The sequence below is a fragment of the Oncorhynchus nerka genome, linkage group LG22, assembly GCF_034236695.1.
Source record: "Oncorhynchus nerka isolate Pitt River linkage group LG22, Oner_Uvic_2.0, whole genome shotgun sequence".
Classification (NCBI taxonomy): Eukaryota; Metazoa; Chordata; class Actinopteri; order Salmoniformes; family Salmonidae; genus Oncorhynchus; species Oncorhynchus nerka.
Genome location: NC_088417.1, coordinates 87,910,149 through 87,930,823, shown reverse-complemented (window position 1 = coordinate 87,930,823; position 20,675 = coordinate 87,910,149). Strand labels below are relative to the sequence as shown.

At 42.1% G+C, this 20,675-nt stretch overlaps 1 protein-coding gene across 1 annotated transcript; it reads right to left on the bottom strand.

Annotated features, from left to right (window-relative positions):
- Nucleotides 1-1,523: 1,523 nt before the first annotated feature.
- On the bottom strand, nt 1,524-19,961 carry LOC115105947 (fructose-1,6-bisphosphatase 1-like). Its single transcript, XM_029628479.2, has 7 exons — nt 19,651-19,961; nt 17,902-18,064; nt 17,731-17,823; nt 3,343-3,483; nt 2,800-2,937; nt 2,503-2,622; nt 1,524-2,299 (listed from the first exon to the last, which is right to left on the bottom strand). Exons 1-7 carry the CDS (start codon nt 19,818-19,820, stop codon nt 2,111-2,113), a joined length of 1,014 nt encoding a protein of 337 aa, XP_029484339.1. The 5' UTR covers nt 19,821-19,961; the 3' UTR covers nt 1,524-2,110.
- Between the last annotated feature and the right edge of the window lie 714 nt (nt 19,962-20,675).

Here is a 20,675-nt window from a genome sequence, read left to right as displayed (position 1 = left end):
AAGAGCCAGAGCAACAGCCTTTGATTATTAACCTGTTTTCTATGCAGGACACTGATACTTATGCAGCCTCTTTGTTCTTAAATGTATTCAGTTCAAATACAGTAGAGCATAATCTCTCATTCATATGAATGGAGTGTTGTCCCCATGGAGCTCCAGAATACATTGAATGGGAAACATTGTGGGTGCTTCATGAATGGTGAGCTGTTTGGGTAACAAAGTTGACCATGGGGGAGTGGTTGCTGCTTACTTTGTGTAAGGAGTGAGAGAAACGTAAGACTAATTCAATCTATACGGTTTGTTTGGATGTATTTGTAATAGCAAAACAGAACTGGTATTTTGTGGTTTTTCGTGATGTTGTGCGATTGACTGACAACGTCTTGTCTAGGGGAAATGAGTAAGGGGAAAAGGTTATGCTACTCTAGGTGTTTTTCCTCTTCTTACCCAATACCAATACACTCTCCCTCTCCCATCCTCACCATTTACAGACCTTCTTATACTAGTCTTGCTTGCCAGCGAATGGCACTTGATAAATACTAGCCTTACCTTTGCAACACAAAGAACAAACATGTATTGTAATGTTGTACAAGAAAGCACCTGAGAGTAGATAGGATTAGATCTTATCGTCAAGTAGGGTACTAAGTAACTCGTAAACCTATTGTATAGCAAGATCAACAACACCTTGGTAACAGGACCCCTATTTGAATACTTTTCCCCTATCATCACACATTCATAGGCTTCCATGACTACGATAGGCATTGTCCAGTCAGGCCTACTTTCTGCAGGTCTGGCTTTTCAGCAGCGCTGTGATGATTGCTTGTCACAGGGTATTGTTTCTGCTTGTTCAGCTACATGACTAATCACGCTAAAAAGAACACAAGAGGGCACACGCTGTCTTCCTGCTCTTCTCCAGTGTCATAGTTCCTCTTACTTGATTAGAAAAGGTTTTCCTCTTAACTTCCCAAACGCGGTTCTGTATGACCACAACCCCCATCACCTAGGCCCCAGGATGACGCGGCTTGGCTTCAGTCAGCTGATGGAGCATGTAGCAGAGTGATGTATGTATCATATTGTGTAATCTACAGTCACATGCCAAGCATTGTCAAGACAAGAAACATCCACTTTTAGTAATCAGTTTCACTTCTTTAAAAATCTATATTTTTAGTTTGTTTAACTTTCTTGAACAAAATTGCTGTAAATGTACAACATAAAACAATTAAACAAATGTACATGATTGACAACATACACAGCGGTGGTATAATTGTTATTACATGAGTAGGCCTACTCTACATTTTTTGTTCTTTATAACCTGCCGTTTCCTTTTGCACCCACCACAAATTAGTATCGTCTGAGATTGTTTTTGGATTGACAACTGAAGCAAAGAATTACCACTACACCACCTGGTGTTGATAATATTAGAAACCAGCTTCTCATGGTTTGACACACTGTAATATGCTGTATGCCTATGAAGGAGTACTACGTCCCCCTGCTAGTGGGTCAGCAACACAACATGGACAACAAGTGGAGGGATTTTAACATGGGGTTTTATTCAAAACATATTTTAGGTCCACCAGTGGAAATGAACACAACAACCCTACAATATACTACATCATAAGGCTGAGGTAGGCCTAATATTGGTCCATGAGGGGTCTCTCAGTTCAGGGATCCAAACAGTAAGACGCTGAAGGGTTGCATTCCAATCATCTAAATTGGACTCCTCTCCCCTATCCTGTCTTGCTAGATCAGCACAGTTCCAGAAGGAGAAACGAATAGGGAAAGAAACTTTAAACTAACTATTAAGACATCGGCCCAGGTCATTGAACGTCTCCTCCCTACTTTCTCCCCCTGAAGTATCTCTGGTCCCAGATCTGGTTGGTCAGATGGTGGAGGTAAAATACTACTCCGCTTGTTCAAAAGGATCAGCCAGAGAAAAGCACTGCCCCAATTATCTGATCAACCAATCACCTCAACTTCTAAACAACTGGGCATGATATATATATACTGTATATACACAGCTCCATTCATATGATACAAAGATTACTAGCTCAGGTCAAAGGTCGACCCTTGAGGACAAGAAGGTCATGGTGGATCCAGAGAAGGCTCCAGCGCAGCCTCACATGCGTGTCTTCTTGTAGATGGCGACGTACTCCTGGACGTCTTCAGGGGAGCCCAGGACCACAGGAACTCGCTGGTGGATGTTCTCTGGCTTGATGTCCAGGACATTCATCTCCCCCGTGGTGGCCATGCCTCCAGCCTGCTCGATTATGAAAGACATGGGGTTGCACTCATACAGTAGCCTCAGCTACATCGGATGGAGTGAAAGAGACAATGGTTAGTCACTTCAATATATATCGAGAAATGGTCTAGTTCATTCTACCTTCTATCATTGATTGTTTGAGCACAGCCAGCACTCTACTTCTGGTTACTTGTATGTAACATATATCTACTTTGAAAAAAAAAATATATATAACGTTTATATGACCTGAAGAGCTCGGTCTCACTCACCTTGCCCTTGGGGCTCTTGACATTGGCAGGGTATAAGAAGATTCCTCCGTACACCAAAGTCCTGTGCACATCAGCCACCATGGAGCCAACATAACGCCCACCATAGGGGGCACTCCCATCCTGGAAACAAAAAGCTATGTATCCAGTGCGACTTATAATAGATGCATTTAAAAGTAAGTAAGACAACCACGAGGCATATTTCATTAACTGCCTTGGTCACTTCATAGTACCTAAAGAGTGAGTTAGTGGTGCAGAATTATAGTTTAAGCCCTTTCAGGTGTATAGTTAGTAAATTACCTCTGGATATTTCTTCTTCTTCAGGTATTCTGTGATGTCTGGGTAGAAGTGCTGAGCATAGCCTTCGTTCAGACTGTAGATCTTCCCCCTCTTCTTGATCTTCACGTCCTTATCTGTCAGGATAAACTCCCCGATAGACTAAAAACATAGAACAGGGACCTGACTCAGCAACTTCCTTGACTTTTTTCCACTACATGTGACTGTCTTGATTACTTCTGGAAGTTTGTTTGCACAAAGGCTTTGTTTTACCATCCAGCATCAACTTATTTTTTGTTCTATAGTAATTAATCGGAAGATCAAAGAGCACCTCATGGATGAACTATAAATCAATGAAGGGCACCTTTCATGTTTCTCTTCATTTAGACGTGTTTACATGTTCTTTTACTGTTGTTTCTTATGTTATATATTCCATTTTATATAGTTTTACTGTAGTGTGTTGCTATTTCAAAAATGCACTTTTACATTTTTTTAAGTTCAATTTGGATTTTACAGGGTTGAGCATGAAGCAGTTCACCCCTAGGTTTGATTTGATTTGAAACTTACAGGGTCGAGCATGAAGCAGTTGACCCCTTGACCTGTGGAGAGCACCATCATGGTGGCGCTGCCGTAGAGGGCATAACCGGCAGCAACAATGTGACGTCCAGACTGCAGCGCGTCCTTCTCATTGGGCTCATCATCTGTTGTCTGGGAGACAAACACGTGGATAGTTGTTACCAAACATAACAGAAGAACAGTGAAACAATAACTAACTACAGTAGAAACTGGCACACTAATCTGACATACTGAAACAAAGTGTCTAAGAACAAAACAAATGTGTGGAACTGTTACGGAACGTCCGAGACAGAATATAGAATGCCTTCGGAAAGTATTCAGACCCCTTTACTTTTTCCACATTTTGTAATGTTACAGCCTTATTCTAAATGGATAAATTTGTAAAAAATCCTCAGCAATCTACAAAGATGACCCCATAATGACAAAGTGAAAACAGGTTTTTAGACATTTTTGCAAACTTGGATTCCACCTGTGGAAAATTCAATAGTTTGGACATGATTTGGAAAGGTACACACGTCTTTATAAAAGGTCCCACAGTTGACAGTGCATGTCAGAGCAAAAACCAAGCCATGAGGTCGAAGGAATTGTCCGTAAAGCTCAGAGACAGGATTGTGTGGAGGTACAGATCTGGGGAAGGGTACCGAAAACATTTGCAGCATTGAAGGTCCCCAAGAACTCAGTGGCCTCCATCATTCTTTCATGGAAGAAGTTTGGAACCACCAAGACTCTTCCTAGAGCTGGCCGCCCGGCCAAATTGAGCAATCGGGGGAGAAGGGCCTTGGTCAGGGAGGTCACCAAGAACCCGATGGTCACTCTGACAGGGCTCTAGAGTTCCTCTGTGGAGATAGGATAAACTCTAGAAGGACAACCATCTCTGCAGCACTCCACCAATCATGCCTTTATGGTAGGAGTGGCCAGACAGAAGCTGCTCCTCAGTAAAAAGACACATGACAGCCTGCTTGGAGTTTGCCAAAAGGCACCTAAAGACTCTCAGACCATGAGAAACAAGATTCTCTGGTCTGATGAAATCAAGATTGAGCACTTTGGCCTGAATGCCAAGCGTCACATCTGGATGAAACCATGCACCATCCCTACGGTGAAGTATGGTGGTGGCAGCATCATGCTGTGAGGATGTTTTTCAGTGGCAGGGACTGGGAGACTAGTCAGGATCGAGGAAAAGATGAACGGAGCAAAGTACAGAGAGAGATCCTTGATAAAATCTTGCTCTAGAGCGCTCAGTACCTCAGACTGGGGCGAAGGTTCACCTTCCAACACAACAACGTCCCTAAGCACACAGCCAAGACAACGCAGGAGTGTCCTTCAGGACAAGTTTCTGAATGTCCTTGAGTGGCCCAGCCAGAGCCGGATCGAACATCTCTGGAGAGACCTGAAAATAGCTGTGCAGCAATGCTCCCCATCCAACCTGACAGAGCTTGAGATGATCTGCAGAGAAGAATGGGAGAAACTCCCCAAATACAGATGTGCCAAGCTTGTAGCATCATACCTAAGACTCAAAGCTGTAATCACTGCCAATGTGCTTCAACAAAGTACTGAATACTTATGTAAATGTAATATTTCAGTTGTTTTTTGTATAAATTGGCAAACATTTCTAAAAACCTGTCTTTGCTTTGTCATTATGGGGTATTGTGTGTAGATTGCTGAGGGAAAATAAACAATTGAATCAATTTTAGGAAGCCCAAGGCAATTTCTTTTTTTCCATTTTTTATAATGTGCCTCTTGGAATTATTGTTTGAACAACTTAGTATCTTGTTTGAACACAAGTCGTTCAAAGGAGAGTAATTGTTATTTTGTCTAATTAGGCCTCATTTGTTATACAGATCGTCAGACCGTGTAATGGTTGCTGCAGCCATTCATTCACCGATTCCATCCATTGATAGGATTGTTCATTGACAGTTCTTTGATAGCCTAAAATAGGGCTGTTTCTGAGTGCCATAGCATGTAAGTGGGGCTTTATAAAAAATACATTATCGAAGCATTCATACAAAATATTGTCAGTATTGCAAACATAAACACGACACAGACAGGCAGTCTATCGATTTCATGTTCTTCTTAGCTGTTGAGTTATATGCAGCTATTTCCTCTCGCCACAATATCAGCTTATATGGTATCAGGCAATGCAAAATTAACTTGCCTATTGTCAGACTCCTTTTACTGGTCTGGATACATGAACGTTCGGCTGCCCAGAGGTGGAATGCAGCAAGACACAGACATGCAGTCCAATTAGTGATTGAATGTTATTTTTTCATCTTAATTACAAACATTGGCTAAGCTGCACAGGAGACAGACAGGCAGTCAAGTAGTGTTATTTTACCAGGAACTAAGATATGGCAGCAACTACAAAGACTGGCCTACATCATCACACAAAATATTCCCAAAGTGTAGGGACTGCATCCTGCTTGTGCAAATGCAATAGACGTTAGACAGAGAAGGTTGTAGCCTTCATAATATATAGTGCCCTCAGAAGGTTTTCATATCCTTTGACTTATTCCACAGTTGTGTTACAGCCTGAATTCAAAATGGACAAAATGTACACAATAAACCCCCCTGACAAATCTTCTTCAGGATCGGTGTCCCATCCGCAGGACGGTTGAGCTAATGTGGGCTAATGTGATAGCATGAGGTTGTAAGAAACATAACAAAATCCCAGGACATAGATATCTGTTATGGGCAGAAAGCTTAAATTATTGTTAATCTAGCTGCACTGTCCATTTTACAGTAGCTATTACAGTGAAATAATACCATGCTATTGTTTGAGGAGAGTGCACAATTATTAACAAACCAATTAGGCACATTTGGTTAGTCTCGAAACAACATTTTAAATAGATATGTAAGATTTCACTGGATCGCTCTAAAACTTTCCACATACAGTGCTGCCATCTAGTCGCCAAAGTATAAATTGCGCAGGGGCTAGAATAATTCATTATGCCCTTTCTCTTGCATTTCAAAGATGGTACAAAAAAAACAAAAACAAATTTCTTTGTATTATCTTTTACCAGATCTAATGCGTTAATCTACTACATTAATTTCACATTTCCACAAATTTCAAAGTGTTTCCTTTCAAATGGTATCAAGAATATGCATATCCTTGCTTCAGGTCTTGAGCTACAGGCAGTTAGATTTGGGTATGTCATTTTAGGAAATTGAAAAAAAGGCGGCGGATCCTTAGGAGGCAAAAGTGAAAACCTGTTTTTAGAAATGTGCTCAAATGTATTGAAATTTAAATACAGAAATCTAATTTACATAAGTATTCACACTCCTGAGGCAATACATGTTAGAACCACCTTTAGCTGCGATTACAGCTGTGAGTCTTTTTGGGTAAGTCTAAGAGCTTTGTACACCTGGATTGTACAATATTTGCACATTCTTTTAAATTCTTCATGCACTGTCAAGTTGGTTGTGAATCATTGCTACACAGCCATTTAAGTCTGCCATAGATTTTCAAGACAATTTAAGTCAAATGTAACTAGGCCACTCGGGAACATTCAATGTCGTCTTGGGACCTTGTGTTTTAGGTTATTGTGCTGCTGAAAGGTGAATGTCTCCCAATGTCTGTTACAAAGCAGACTGAACCAGGTTTTCCTCTAGGATTTTGCATGTGCTTAGCTCTATTCTGCTTTTTATTATAAATATATATATATATATATATATATATATATATATATATTTATTAGTCCTTACCGATGACAAGCATACCTGTAACACGATGCAGCCACCACCATGCTTGAAAATATGAAGAGTGGTACTCAGTGATAATGTCATGTTTGCCCCAAACCTAATGATTTATATTCAGGATATAATTAATTTCTTAGCCACATTTTTGGAGTTTTACTTTCTGACTGGGTGTATTGATACACCATCCAAAGTGTAATTCATAACTTCACCACGCTCAAAGAGATATTTAATGTTTGCTTTGTCTCCATTTATTTTTTCTCATCTACCAATAGGTGCCCTTGTTTGCGAGGCATTGGAAAACCTCTGGTCTTTGTTGTTGAATCTGTGTTTGAAATTCACTTCTCGACTGAGAGACCTTATAGGTAATTGTATGTGTGGGGTACAGTGATGTGGTAGCATTCAAAAATCATTTTAACACTATTATTGCACACAGAGTGAGTCCATGCAACTTAGTATGTTACTTGCTAAGCACATTTTTACTCCTGAACTTAGAGACTTGCCATAACAAAGGAATTAAATACTTATTGACAAGACATTTCAGCTTTTAGGGTAGCCTAGTGGTTAGAGCGTTGGACTAGTAACCGGAAGGTTGCAAGTTCAAACCCCCGAGCTGACAAGGTACACATCTGTCGTTCTGCCCCTGAACAGGCAGTTAACCCACTGTTCCTAGGCAGTCATTGAAAATAAGAATGTTCTTAACTGACTTGCCTGGTTAAATAAAGGTATAAATAAAAACATTTCAGCTTTTCAATTTTAAGCTGATAAAACAGCACCATCATTACACAGGTGCACCTTGTGCTGGGGACAATAAAAGGCCACTAAAAATGTGCAATTGTATCACACAACACCACAGATGTCTCAAGTTGAGGGAGTGTGCAATTGGCATCCTGACTGCAGGAATGTCCACCAAAGCTTTTGCCAGAGAATTTAACATGAATTTCTCTACCATAAGCCCCCTCCAGTGTCATTTTAGAAAATTTGGCAGTATGTCCAACCGGCCTCACAACCGCAGACCATGTGTATGGCATTGTGTGGGCGAACAGTTTGCTGATGTCAACATTGTGAACAGAGTGCCCCATGGTGGGTTTATGGTATGGGCAGGCATAAGCAACAGACAACGAACACAATTGCATTTTATCAATTTATCAATCAATTTGAATGCACAGAGATACCGTGACGCGATCCTGAGGTCCATTGTCGTGCCATTCATCTGCCACCATCACCATGTCTCAGCATGATAATGCTCTGCCCCATGTCACAAGGATCTGTACACAATTCCTGGAAGCTGAAACATTACCCAGTTCTTCCATGACCTGCATACGAATCAAGCAGTGGCTGTCACCCATTGAGCACGCTAGGGATGCTCTGCATCAACAGTGTGTTCCAGTTCCCACCAATGTCGCACAGCCATTGAAGAGGAGTGGGACAGCATGGCACAATCAACAACCTGATTAATTCTATGCAAAGGAGATATGTTGCGCTGAATGAGGCAAATGGTGGTCACACCAGAGACGGACTGGTTTTCGGATCTGTGACCAACAGATGCATATCTGTTTTTCCAGTCATGTAAAAATCAATAGATTAGGGCCTAATGAATTTATTTCAATTGACTGTTTTTCTTATATGAACTGTAACTTAGTAAAATCGTTGAAATTGTTGCATGTTGCGTTTATATTCTACTTTCTAACATCTGGATAAGTCACTTTTTTTGAAGGACTTCAAATTTATTAACAGATGTTTTTGGTAAGCAATACATAGACTACTGTAAAATGTATTTTAATAGAAACACAAATTGATTTATTAACTAGACTAAATAATAAATAATAATAAAGGCTAGTATCAGCTTCTTTTCATAAATAAAAGGGAATAAACGAAAAGGGTACACCCTGGTGGTCGTCATAATGTAATCCATTTAACATGACATTACCTTGAACGCATCCATCCATCAAACTAACTAACTTTCACTCGTTTCCAATGGGCACAATATTGATGTTTACCTCACCTGTATGCTTGTTATTTCCGCAATTTTCGCAGTGAAGTACTACCCAAACCAGATCAAACCAGACAGACGTATCTGGTTTCAAGTGGCCAAGTCACATCATGTGATCTAGTGGACAAACTCGAAATCAGACAAGATCATATTACATCCGTGAAAAGGTTACGACTTCAGCTCTCTCTTCATATGTATGTATATCATTCCTGTAAGACAAAACATGTAGTCATGGAACGTTGCACAAGCCCTGCACTTTTAAAATGGCTGTGTTCCTATGGGATTTTAACCATGTTTAGAGCGCCACCATTACGTAAAAGATATGCCCCCCCCCCCAAAATTCCCTCCCAAAAAAATATTATTTTTGGAATGGCAATTGGTGACATATGCAGAGTTATTCCAAGAAGGAAAGAAAGGAAGGCTCCCAACCACTTGTGTATCTTACATAGTTATTCTCATTTTGCGCTTTTGCAGCTTTGGCAACTATGTGTGTTTTCTATCCCTGCTCGCTCCTCTCCCTGCAGGCTTTACAGATGCTCCCCACCCCTTGGCTGCAACCCCTTCTAATTTAGTGTACCATGCATGCACAACCCATGTGGAATTATTGTTCTTCAGCAGCGTTTGGATCTGCTGGTCTGTGGTCAAGAACCCAGAGTTCATCTCACCCTATACTGCCCTTAAGTCCCTCGACTTTTTGGCTCTGACGTTGACATGGATCACCCCAGAGAACACTGCTACTCCAGCTGCTCTCTTCACCGGACTGTTCTCTCTCATAGTCAGAGCATCGGTTCATTGCCGTGGTGGCACAGTGCTGCTGATTTCTCCTAAATGGGGATTCTCTTTACTCCCTCACCTGTCCTTCTCCTTATTTGAATTCCATGCGGTTACTGTCACTTGACAACAATGTTAAGCTTGAGTGGACATCTATCGCCCACCAGGTTCCCTTGGAGAGTTCATCAATAAGCTTCACACCTTGATAAGCTAATTTCCTGACGTTGGCTCAGCGCCCTTTGTACTGTGCAACTTCAACCTCCCGATGTCTGCCTTCGATTCATTTCTTTCCCTCCTTGCCTCTTTTGACCTCACCCTTTCCACTCACAAGGCAGGCAATACGCATGACCTCACCCTTTCCACTCACAAGGCAGGCAATACGCTTGACCTCATCTTTACTTGAGGCTGTTCGCCTACTAATCTCATCCACCATCACAATCTTCTCTCTTATCTCTCCGTTTTGCTAAATCCCTCCCTTCTGGTTCTACCTCGTCAAGCCTACCATCCTCCCTTTCCACAGCCTATAACTCGCACTTCCCCCTTTCCTCCGTGCAACCTTAAAGAACAGGGCTGCAGTCAGCTGAGGAAAACTAAACTTCCGGAAGACCTATCATCCTTCTCTTCCTCTGATAGAAAGTGGCTTTAGCAGCAGATACAATCTAAATTTCAAGCTTCTGCCTCCAACCCTAGGAAACTCTTCACCTTCTCCCTCCTTAATCCTACACCCCCCGCTCTGCCGACAACTTTGTCATCAACCTTCTTTTCATCCGCTCTTTATTCACTCAGCCTACTGGATCAACTGGTCCCACTCATACATAACTACCCTACGCCTTGACCTTTTTCTCCCCTCTCACGCCAGAAGAAATCTTACGACTAGTGAGGTCCGGCTGCCCGACAACCTGCACGCTCGACCCCAACCCCTCCTTCAGACCATCTCTGGAGACCTTCCATTCCGCACGTCACTCATCAACTCATCCCTGACCACTGGCGGCATCCCCTCTGACTTCAAAATGGCCTGACTCACTCCCCTCCTCAAGAAACAAACACTCAACCCCTCTGATGTCAAACCCCCACACAAAAAAATAATTGTGAACTAACACTTGCCTCTTTTCCCTCTTTCTAGCTCTGACTTCGCTGAGTTCCTTCATTGAGATGAATGCACTGGAAAGTAACTCTGGAGAAGAGCGTCTGATAAATGACTCCAATGTAAATGTATTTCTGATATTTTAGCTTAATTATTTATTTATATTATGGTGATTCTATTCCAAGGAAAACTCAAAATACATTTGACAGTAGCCTATGTAGTGCCTACCTAAAACATTTGTTTATATACAGTGCCTTGCGAAAGTATTCGGCCCCCTTGAACTTTGCGACCTTTTGCCACATTTCAGGCTTCAAACATAAAGATATAAAACTGTATTTTTTTGTGAAGAATCAACAACAAGTGGGACACAATCATGAAGTGGAACGACATTTATTGGATATTTCAAACTTTTTCAACAAATCAAAAACTGAAAAATTGGGCGTGCAAAATTATTCAGCCCCCTTAAGTTAATACTTTGTAGCGCCACCTTTTGCTGCGATTACAGCTGTAAGTCGCTTGGGGTATGTCTATCAGTTTTGCACATCGAGAGACTGACAATTTTTCCCATTCCTCCTTGCAAAACAGCTCGAGCTCAGTGAGGTTGGATGGAGAGCATTTGTGAACAGCAGTTTTCAGTTCTTTCCACAGATTCTCGATTGGATTCAGGTCTGGACTTTGACTTGGCCATTCTAACACCTGGATATGTTTATTTTTGAACCATTCCATTGTAGATTTTGCTTTATGTTTTGGATCATTGTCTTGTTGGAAGACAAATCTCCGTCCCAGTCTCAGGTCTTTTGCAGACTCCATCAGGTTCTCTTCCAGAATGGTCCTGTATTTGGCTCCATCCATCTTCCCATCAATTTTAACCATCTTCCCTGTCCCTGCTGAAGAAAAGCAGGCCCAAACCATGATGCTGCCACCACCATGTTTGACAGTGGGGATGGTGTGTTCAGGGTGATGGGCTGTGTTGCTTTTACGCCAAACATAACGTTTTGCATTGTTGCCAAAAAGTTCAATTTTGGTTTCATCTGACCAAAGCACCTTCTTCCACATGTTTGGTGTGTCTCCCAGGTGGCTTGTGGCAAACTTTAAACAACATTTTTTATGGATATCTTTAAGAAATGGCTTTCTTCTTGCCACTCTTCCATAAAGGCCAGATTTGTGCAATATATGACTGATTGTTGTCCTATGGACAGAGTCTCCCACCTCAGCTGTAGATCTCTGCAGTTCATCCAGAGTGATCATGGGCCTCTTGGCTGCATCTCTGATCAGTCTTCTCCTTGTATGAGCTGAAAGTTTAGAGGGACGGCCAGGTCTTGGTAGATTTGCAGTGGTCTGATACTCCTTCCATTTCAATATTATCGCTTGCACAGTGCTCCTTGGGATGTTTATCTTTTTGTATCCAAATCCGGCTTTAAACTTCTTCACAACAGTATCTCGGACCTGCCTGGTGTGTTCCTTGTTCTTCATGATGCTCTCTGCGCTTTTAACGGACCTCTGAGACTATCACAGTGCAGGTGCATTTATACGGAGACTTGATTACACACAGGTGGATTGTATTTATCATCATTAGTCATTTAGGTCAACATTGGATCATTCAGAGATCCTCACTGAACTTCTGGAGAGAGTTTGCTGCACTGAAAGTAAAGGGGCTGAATAATTTTGCACGCCCAATTTTTCAGTTTTTGATTTGTTAAAAAAGTTTGAAATATCCAATAAATGTCGTTCCACTTCATGATTGTGTCCCACTTGTTGTTGATTCTTCACAAAAAAATACAGTTTCATATATTTATGTTTGAAGCCTGAAATGTGGCAAAAGGTCGCAAAGTTCAAGGGGGCTGAATACTTTCGCAAGGCACTGTACTTTAAAGTACTAAAGTAGTTTTTGGGGGTATTTTTTACCTAAGTACTTTACACCACTGCTGTAAACTAGATATAGGCTACTGTGGATAGGGTCCCAGTAAGAAGTGATAAAGGAAACAAAAAAATGCTCGGCAGAACATGCCCAGACCTTGTGGCTGAGCAGTACCAGAGCAAAATTGGAGCAGGAGAGGGATCTGCTCGAATTACGCTCTGCTCCTCACTTAAAAGTTATGGCATTCAGAAGCAGCCCTGCTTTAGGTTATCAAAGAACAGTCAATGAATAATCATGGAATCAGTGATGTGTTGTGAAATCTGTTGAGAATGTATTATGTGTTTAAAGTTGTATAACTGCTAATGGGGTATCCATAATAAATACAAATGAACGGCTGCAGCAACTATTACACGGTCTGACAAGCTGCGTAACAAGTTATGCTTAGAGAAAAGACCAATCAAATCAAAGTTTGTCACGTGCGCCGAATACAACAAACTTACAGTGAAATGCTTACTTACAGGCCCTAACCAACAGTTCAAAAAAGGTATTATGTGAACAATAGGTAAGTAAAGAAATAAAAACAGTTAAAAAGACAGTGAAAAATAAACAATAGCGAGGCTATAACAGTAGCGAGGCTGCATACAGACACCGATTAGTCGGGCTGATTGAGGTAGTACGTACATGTAGATATGTAATGCCTTGCGTTGGAGGCCGAGCAATTGCCGTTCCAGGCAGTGATTCAACCAGTCAGGATGCTTTCAATGTTGCAGCTGTAGAACCTTTTGAAGATCTGAGGACCCATTCCAAAATCTTTTCATTTCCCTGAGGGGGAATAGGCTTTGTCGTGCCCTCTTCACGACTGTCTTGGTGTGTTTGGACCATTCTAGTTTGTTGGTGATGTGGACACCAAGGAACTTGAAGTTCTCAACCTGCTCCACTATAGCCCCGTCAATGAGAATGGGGTTGTGCTCGGTCCTCCTTTTCCTGTAGTCCACAATCATCTCCTTAGTCTTGGTTACGTTGAGGAATAGGTTGTTATTCTGGCACCCCCCGGCCAGGTCTCTGATCTCCTCCCTATAGGCTGTCTCGTCGTTGTCGGTGATCAGGCCTAACACTTGTGTCAACTGCAAACTTACTGATGGTGTTGGAGTCATGTCTAGCCATGCAGTTGTGGGTGAACAGGGAGTACAGGAGTGGACTGAACACACACCCCTGGGGGGCTCCAGTGTTGAGGATCAGCGTGGCAGATGTGTTGTTACCTACCCTCACCACCTGGGGGCGGCCTGTCAGGAAGTCCAGGATCCAGTTGCAGAGGGATGCATTTTGTCCCAGGGTCCTTAGCTTAGTGATGAGCTTTGAGGGTACTATGGTGTTGAGCGCTGAGCTGTAGTCAATGAATAGCATTCTCACATAGGTGTTCCTTTTGTCCAGGTGGGAAAGGGCAGTGTGGAGTGCAATAGAGGTTGCATCATTTGTAGATCTGTTTGGGCTGTATGCAAATTGGAGTGGGTCTAGGGTTTCTGGGATAATGGTGTTGATGTGAGCCATGACCAGCCTTTCAAAGCACTTCATGGCTACGGACGTGAGTGCCTCGGGTCTGTGGTCATTTAGGCAGGTTGCCTTCGTGTTCTTGAGCACAGGGACTATGGTGGTCTGCTTGAAACATGTTGGTATTACAGACTCAATCAGGGACATGTTGAAAATGTCAGTGAAGACACCTGCCAGTTTGTCAGCAAATGCCCAGAGCACACATCCTGGTAATCCTTCTGGCCCCGCAACCTTGTGAATGTTGGCCTGTTTAAAGGTGTTACTCACGTTGGCTACGGAGAGCGTGATCACTGTCGTAAGGAAAAGCTAATGCTCTCATGCATGCCTCCGTGTTGCTTGCCTCGAAGCGAGCTTAGAAGTGATTTAGCTTGTCTGGTAGGCTCGTGTCACTGGGTAGCTCGCGGCTGTGCTTCTCTTTGTAGTCTAATAGTTTGCAAGCCCTGCCACACAAGACGAGCGTTGGAGCCAGTGTAGTACTGACGCTTTGCCCTGTATTAACGCTTTGCCTGTTTGATGGTTCGTCGCAGGGCATAGCAGGATTTCTTATAAACTTCCGGGTTAGAGTCCCGCACCTTGAAAGTGGCAGCTCTACCCTTTAGCTCAATGCGAATGTTGCCTGTAATCCATGGCTTCTGGTTGGGGTATGTATGTACAGTCACTGTGGGGACGACATCCTCAATGCACTTATTGATAAATCCAGTGACTGATGTGGTGTACTCCTCAATGCCATCGGAAGAATCTCGAAACATGTAGTCCTGTAGTTTAACATCTGCTTCATCTGACCATTTTTTTTATTTTTATAGACAGTCACTGGTGCTTCCTGCTTTAATTTTTGCTTGTAAGCAGGAATCAGGAGGAGAGAGTTGTGGTTGGATTTACCAAATGGAGGGCGAGGGAGAGCTTTGTACGATTCTCTGTGTGTGGAGTACAGGTGATCTAGAATTCTTTCCCCCTCTGGTTGCAAATTAATCTCACTAGTGTACGCTAGCGTCCCACCTGGCCAACATCCAGTGAAATTGCAGAGCGCCAAATTCAAAAACAGAAATGCTCATGATAAAAATTCATAAATCATACAAGTGTTATACATCGATTTAAATATTAACTTCTTGTTAATCCAACCATGGTGTCATATTTCAAAAAGGCTTTACGGCGTAAGCATACCATGCGATTATCTCAAATAAAAATCTATTTGTCACATACACATACTCGCAGATGTTAATGCGAGTGTAGCGAAATGCTTGTGCTTCTAGTTCCGACAATGCAGTAATAACCAAAGAGTAATCTAACCTAACAATTTCACAACTACTACCTTATACACACAAGTATAAAGGGATGAAGAATATGTACATAAAGATATATGAATGAGTGATGGTACAGAACGGCATAGGCAAGATGCAGTAGATGGTATAGTGTACAGTATATACATATGATATGAGTAATGTAGGGTATATAAACATAAAGTGGCATAGTTTAAAGTGGCTAGTGATCCATGTATTACATAAAGATGGCAAGATGCAGTAGATGATAGAGAGTACAGTATATACATATGAGATGAGTAATGTAGGGTATGTAAACATTATATTAAGTGGCATTGTTTAAAGTGGCTAGTGATACATTTTTACATCAATTTCAATTATTAAAGTGGCTGGAGTTGAGTCAGTATGTTGGCAGCAGCCACTCAATGTTAGTGGTGGCTGTTTAACAGTCTGATGGCCTTGAAATAGAAGCTGTTTTTCAGTCTCGGTCCCTGCTTTGATGCACCTGTACTGACCTCGCCTTCTGGATGATAGCAGGGTGAACAGGCAGTGGCTCGGGTGGTTGTTGTCCTTGATGATCTTTATGGCCTTCCTGTGACATCGGGTGGTGTAGGTGTCCTGGAGGGCAGGTAGTTTGCCCCTGGTGATGCGTTGTGCAGACCTCACTACCCTCTGGAGAGCCTCATGGTTGTGGGCGGAGCAGTTGCTGTACCAGGCGATGATACAGCCCGACAGGATGCTCTCGATTGTGCATCTGTAGAAGTTTGGGAGTGCCTTTGGTGACAAGCCAAATTTCTTCAGCCTCCTGAGGTTGAAGAGGCGCTGCAGCGCCTTCTTCACAACGCTGTCTGTGTGGGTGGACCAATTCAGTTTGTCCGTGATGTGTATGCCGAGGAACTTAAAACTTACTACCCTCTCCACTACTGTCCCGTCGATGTGGATAGGGGGGTGCTCCCTCTGCTGTTTCCTGAAGTCCACAATCACCTCCTTTGTTTTGTTGATGTTGAGTGCGAGGTTATTTTCCTGACACCACACGCCGAGGGCCCTCACCTCCTCCCTGTAGGCAGTCTCGTCGTTGTTGGTAATCAAGCCTACCACTGTAGTGTCGTCCGCAAACTGAGAACAGCGCCCAGCAGACAAATCATTACAAACAGTTACCAGCCAAGTAGAGGAGTTACACAAGTCAGAAATAGCGATAAAGTGTATCACTTACCTTTGATCTTCATATGGTTGCACTCACAAGACTCCCATTTACTCAATAAATGTTTGTTTTGTTCAATAAAGTCCCTGTTTATATCCAAAAACCTCTTTTGTTAGAGCGTTTTGTTCAGTAATCCACAGGCTCAAACACAGTCACAACAGGTAGACGAAAAATCCAAATAGTATCCGTAAAGTTCGTAGAAACATGTCCAACGATGTTTATAATCAATCCTCAGGTTGTTTTTAGCTTAATCGATAATATTTCAACCGGACAATAACATTGTCAATATTAAAGGTAAACAAGAAAGGCGCACTCTCTGTCGCGCGCATGAAAAACCTCAGACACTGTAGTGGTCTACTCTCTCATTTTTCAGAATACAAGCCTGAAACAATTCTTAAAGACTGTTGACATCTAGTGGAAGCAATAGGAAGTGCAATTTGAGTCCTAAGTCAATGGATACTGTAATGGCATTCAATAGAATAACTACAAACATAAAAAAATCCCACTTCCTGGATAGATTTTTGTCAGGTTTTCACCAAATCAGTTCTGTTATATTGACAGACATTATGTTAACAGTTTTGGAAACTATAGACTATCTTCTATCCAAATCTACCAATTATATGCATATCCTAGCTTCTGGGCCTGAGTAGCAGGTAGTTTACTTTGGGAAAGCTTTTCATCCAGAGGTGAAAATAGTGCCCCTACCCTAGTGAAGTTAAACATGTTGATGGAAATGAGGTAGAACTGATTTACGTTTCCCTGCATTAAAGTCTCTGGCCACTAGGAGCGCCGCCTCTGGGTGAGTGGTTTCCTGTTTGCTTATTTCCTTATACAGCTGAGTCGTTCAAACAAGATCACCTGTTCAAACGACTTAGTAACTTGTTTGAACAACAATATTTCATTTGAACAACTTAGTACGTTTTTTTTGCCTTGGGCCTAAGGGCTTCGTAGAGGAATAATAACAAAAGAGTCACCAACCTTTCTGTAGATGGCAAAAATGGTTCCAATTGATACAAGACAGTCAATGTTTGACGAGCCATCCAGTGGGTCGAAGCACACAATATATTTTCCCTGTGAAACAAGAGGACGTTGTCACATTGATGTTACAAGACATATCTCAACTTCAATCTGGACCACACACACCCCTACCCGTTTCTCTGGCTCCACAATGAGGGCCCTCTCGTTCTCCTCTGACACCAGGACACAGGAGGTGAAAGAGGACTTGATCATGTTGATGACCATGTCATTGGACAGAACATCCAGCTTCTTCACCTGGTCACCGGTCACATTGGTGCTTCCAGCAATGCCATAGCTGGAGGGGAGGGAGACAAGAGGATAGAGACAGAAGGAAGGGATAGAGATGGGAAGGGGGCAGACATGTGAGTAGTAATATCACCATAGTAGGCCTATTGCTGTCACAATTGGAAGGAGGGAGGGACAAGGGTGATAGTGGGCATGCAGTGTCTGGTTCAACTCACAGGGCACAGAGAGTGATACCATCTTTTGGCCTTCATTGACGATCAGTCATCAAGGAAATTCCTGACAATGGAGGACTATAAAGAAATTCCTAATAAATAGGTAATAGGCCTATACTTCCTCCTAATGAAGACAATAGACATGTCTCAAGAGGAAATGAATGATTTAGGAGTAGCCTATTGCATTACAATAGCTCTGGCTTGCATTTATGAAAACATTGAGTCCAAAGAAAGAATCGGATGGACATTGACCCGAGTCGAAGTTGACAACAGTATTACCTGATTAGCTGGACTGTCAGACTCATGCATAATATCCGACTAGGTAAATATTTGATTTAGTCTCCCTACCCGGCATATGGTTGGTTGGTTGGACGGTCCCTGCTATTGATATAATCATTCACTTATTGCCAGTGCTTTGTGATTACCATACAGCACAGAGGGGATAAGAATCCACAACTCACATTTTCTGCAGCATCATGATGCGACAAAAATGATCACTGACAGACCATATCACTAGCTAGTTCTCCATCCAATTTGACAGATTTTTATGCGAATATTCAAAAATCTCAGATGTTATTTTCATTAAAACAAACTGTTTAAAATGCTGTGCGTGATGACGTAATGCACATACAAATAACTTTGCCTTTAAATTCCCATGTACCAAAAATAAAAATATAAGTTAAATGGGTGTCCATCACATTTTAAACGCTACTGATGGTTGTCACAAAAACTGTTTCATTATATAGAAAATGTGTCCATACTGGTGTTGGCTCATGTGCTTTAACCAACAGCTCGCTGATACAGTGCAGGTAGGCTACCTACATTATGAGATTATTATAGAGAAGAGCAATATTATTTTTATTTGTAAAACGACAGCCAAGTACTCACCATCATGCCACCAGAATAAGACCGTCTATTTATTGGAAAGGAGCATCAAGCTCATCCCCTTTTCCATTCACCACCCTGTGAAGTTAAATCAACTGCATGCTTTCCCGGAGTTGTCGTGGGAGGACCACAACATATCACGTGACTCCACATTTATTTAGATAGGATGGTTATTATATCAATATTTGCACATTAAGGAGTTTACCACTATTTTTGGGTTGCTTACATGGCAATTCAACCGCAATATGTATTTTATGTACACTACGTCATCACGGACAGCCTTTTATCCGCAACAAGTCAATTTGTTGGAAACATCTCTGGTGGAAAAAATAAATAAATCCATGTGGCTTTTTAAATATTCTCATGTTAATCTGTCGCCATTTTACATAGTCATTTAACGTACATACATTTTCCTACTTTACCCTGTGAGGACCGAACCAACAACCCTGGGGTTACACGCGCCATGCGCTACCAACTGAACAACACAGGACCAATTGAATGGACACCAAGACTTTCACATGCATACACAGAAACTTACAGGTTGGCAATCCCAGCTTTTCTGACAGCGGTGGAGATAGCTTTAACGGCTGTGCAGATAGAGTTGAGGAGGGTGGTCAGTTCTCCCGTTCCCTTCGCCTTCCTTCCCTCCTCCTGCACGAATCTCGTGAGGGTAACGACATTAGTATCGAACGCGCATCGTTCGGACATGGTGACGAACTGTACTGGTTCTTTGAGCTTGTTTGCCGCGCGACGTATTCCTGCTGATTGGGGGACCGAGACAGATGAGTTCCTCAAAGCCTCACCCTAAAGTTAAAATAGAACTAAAGAGTTGAGAGGATGTGCAGGTGTTTGAACTAAAGGGTGTGCAGGTGTTTGAACCAATCACAGTTGGCCTTTCACCGGGAGGGGCGTGGTTGAGCACTGGCTGAGAGGTATAAACAGGTTAGCAAAAATGTTGACCTGGTTCCAAACAGTCCATTTACTTCACCCATTCTCTCCCTAACCCGTTTGGGGGGTATTTCACATCTGAAAGGACTGGTAAGCAATATGTTGATGGCTGCACCTGGCCAATGGCCATTCAATATGGTTGCTTTCACCTATCCACATCTGGCATTTGGCTTTCAGATTAGTGAAAAATTAAGTAGTAAAAGGATGATGCTGGCTGAAATGGAACGAGACTTGTCAGCATGCTATATAGGCCATCCATTGGATAGGCCTACATGATCCATAAATAGATAAAATGGAGAATGCGGATAGTGTGCAGTTAGATCAATTTTGAATGAGAGAACTAGTTTTAGTGCAAGCCACAAATTACATGTACGTGGGATTATGTACTGTAGGCCTAGCCTACAATACAATGACAGGCTATGAATCCAATACTTGTACAAGTGTTATGAGAAAAACCATTCTGTAGCTGGTTTCAGATATTCAGTGTCTCTGGTGTCTGGTGGGGTCTTATACGTCCTTTAGTGTTGGGAAACCAGTCTGACAAGTGATGAAAGGTACCAGAGATACTCCACAGAAACCAGGTGCAAAATCTGTCATGATAAAATTACATAGAGG

Coding starts and splice junctions, on each gene's coding strand:
- LOC115105947 (XM_029628479.2), bottom strand. CDS start 19,820: ATGTCCGAACGATGCGCGTTCGATACTAATGTCGTTACCCTCACGAGA. Junction 18,065..19,650: donor AAAGCTGGGATTGCCAACCT/GTAAGTTTCTGT, acceptor CCTCCCCTCCAG/CTATGGCATTGCTGGAAGCA. Junction 2,938..3,342: donor ACTGCTTCATGCTCGACCCT/GTAAGTTTCAAA, acceptor CTATGTTTTTAG/TCTATCGGGGAGTTTATCCT.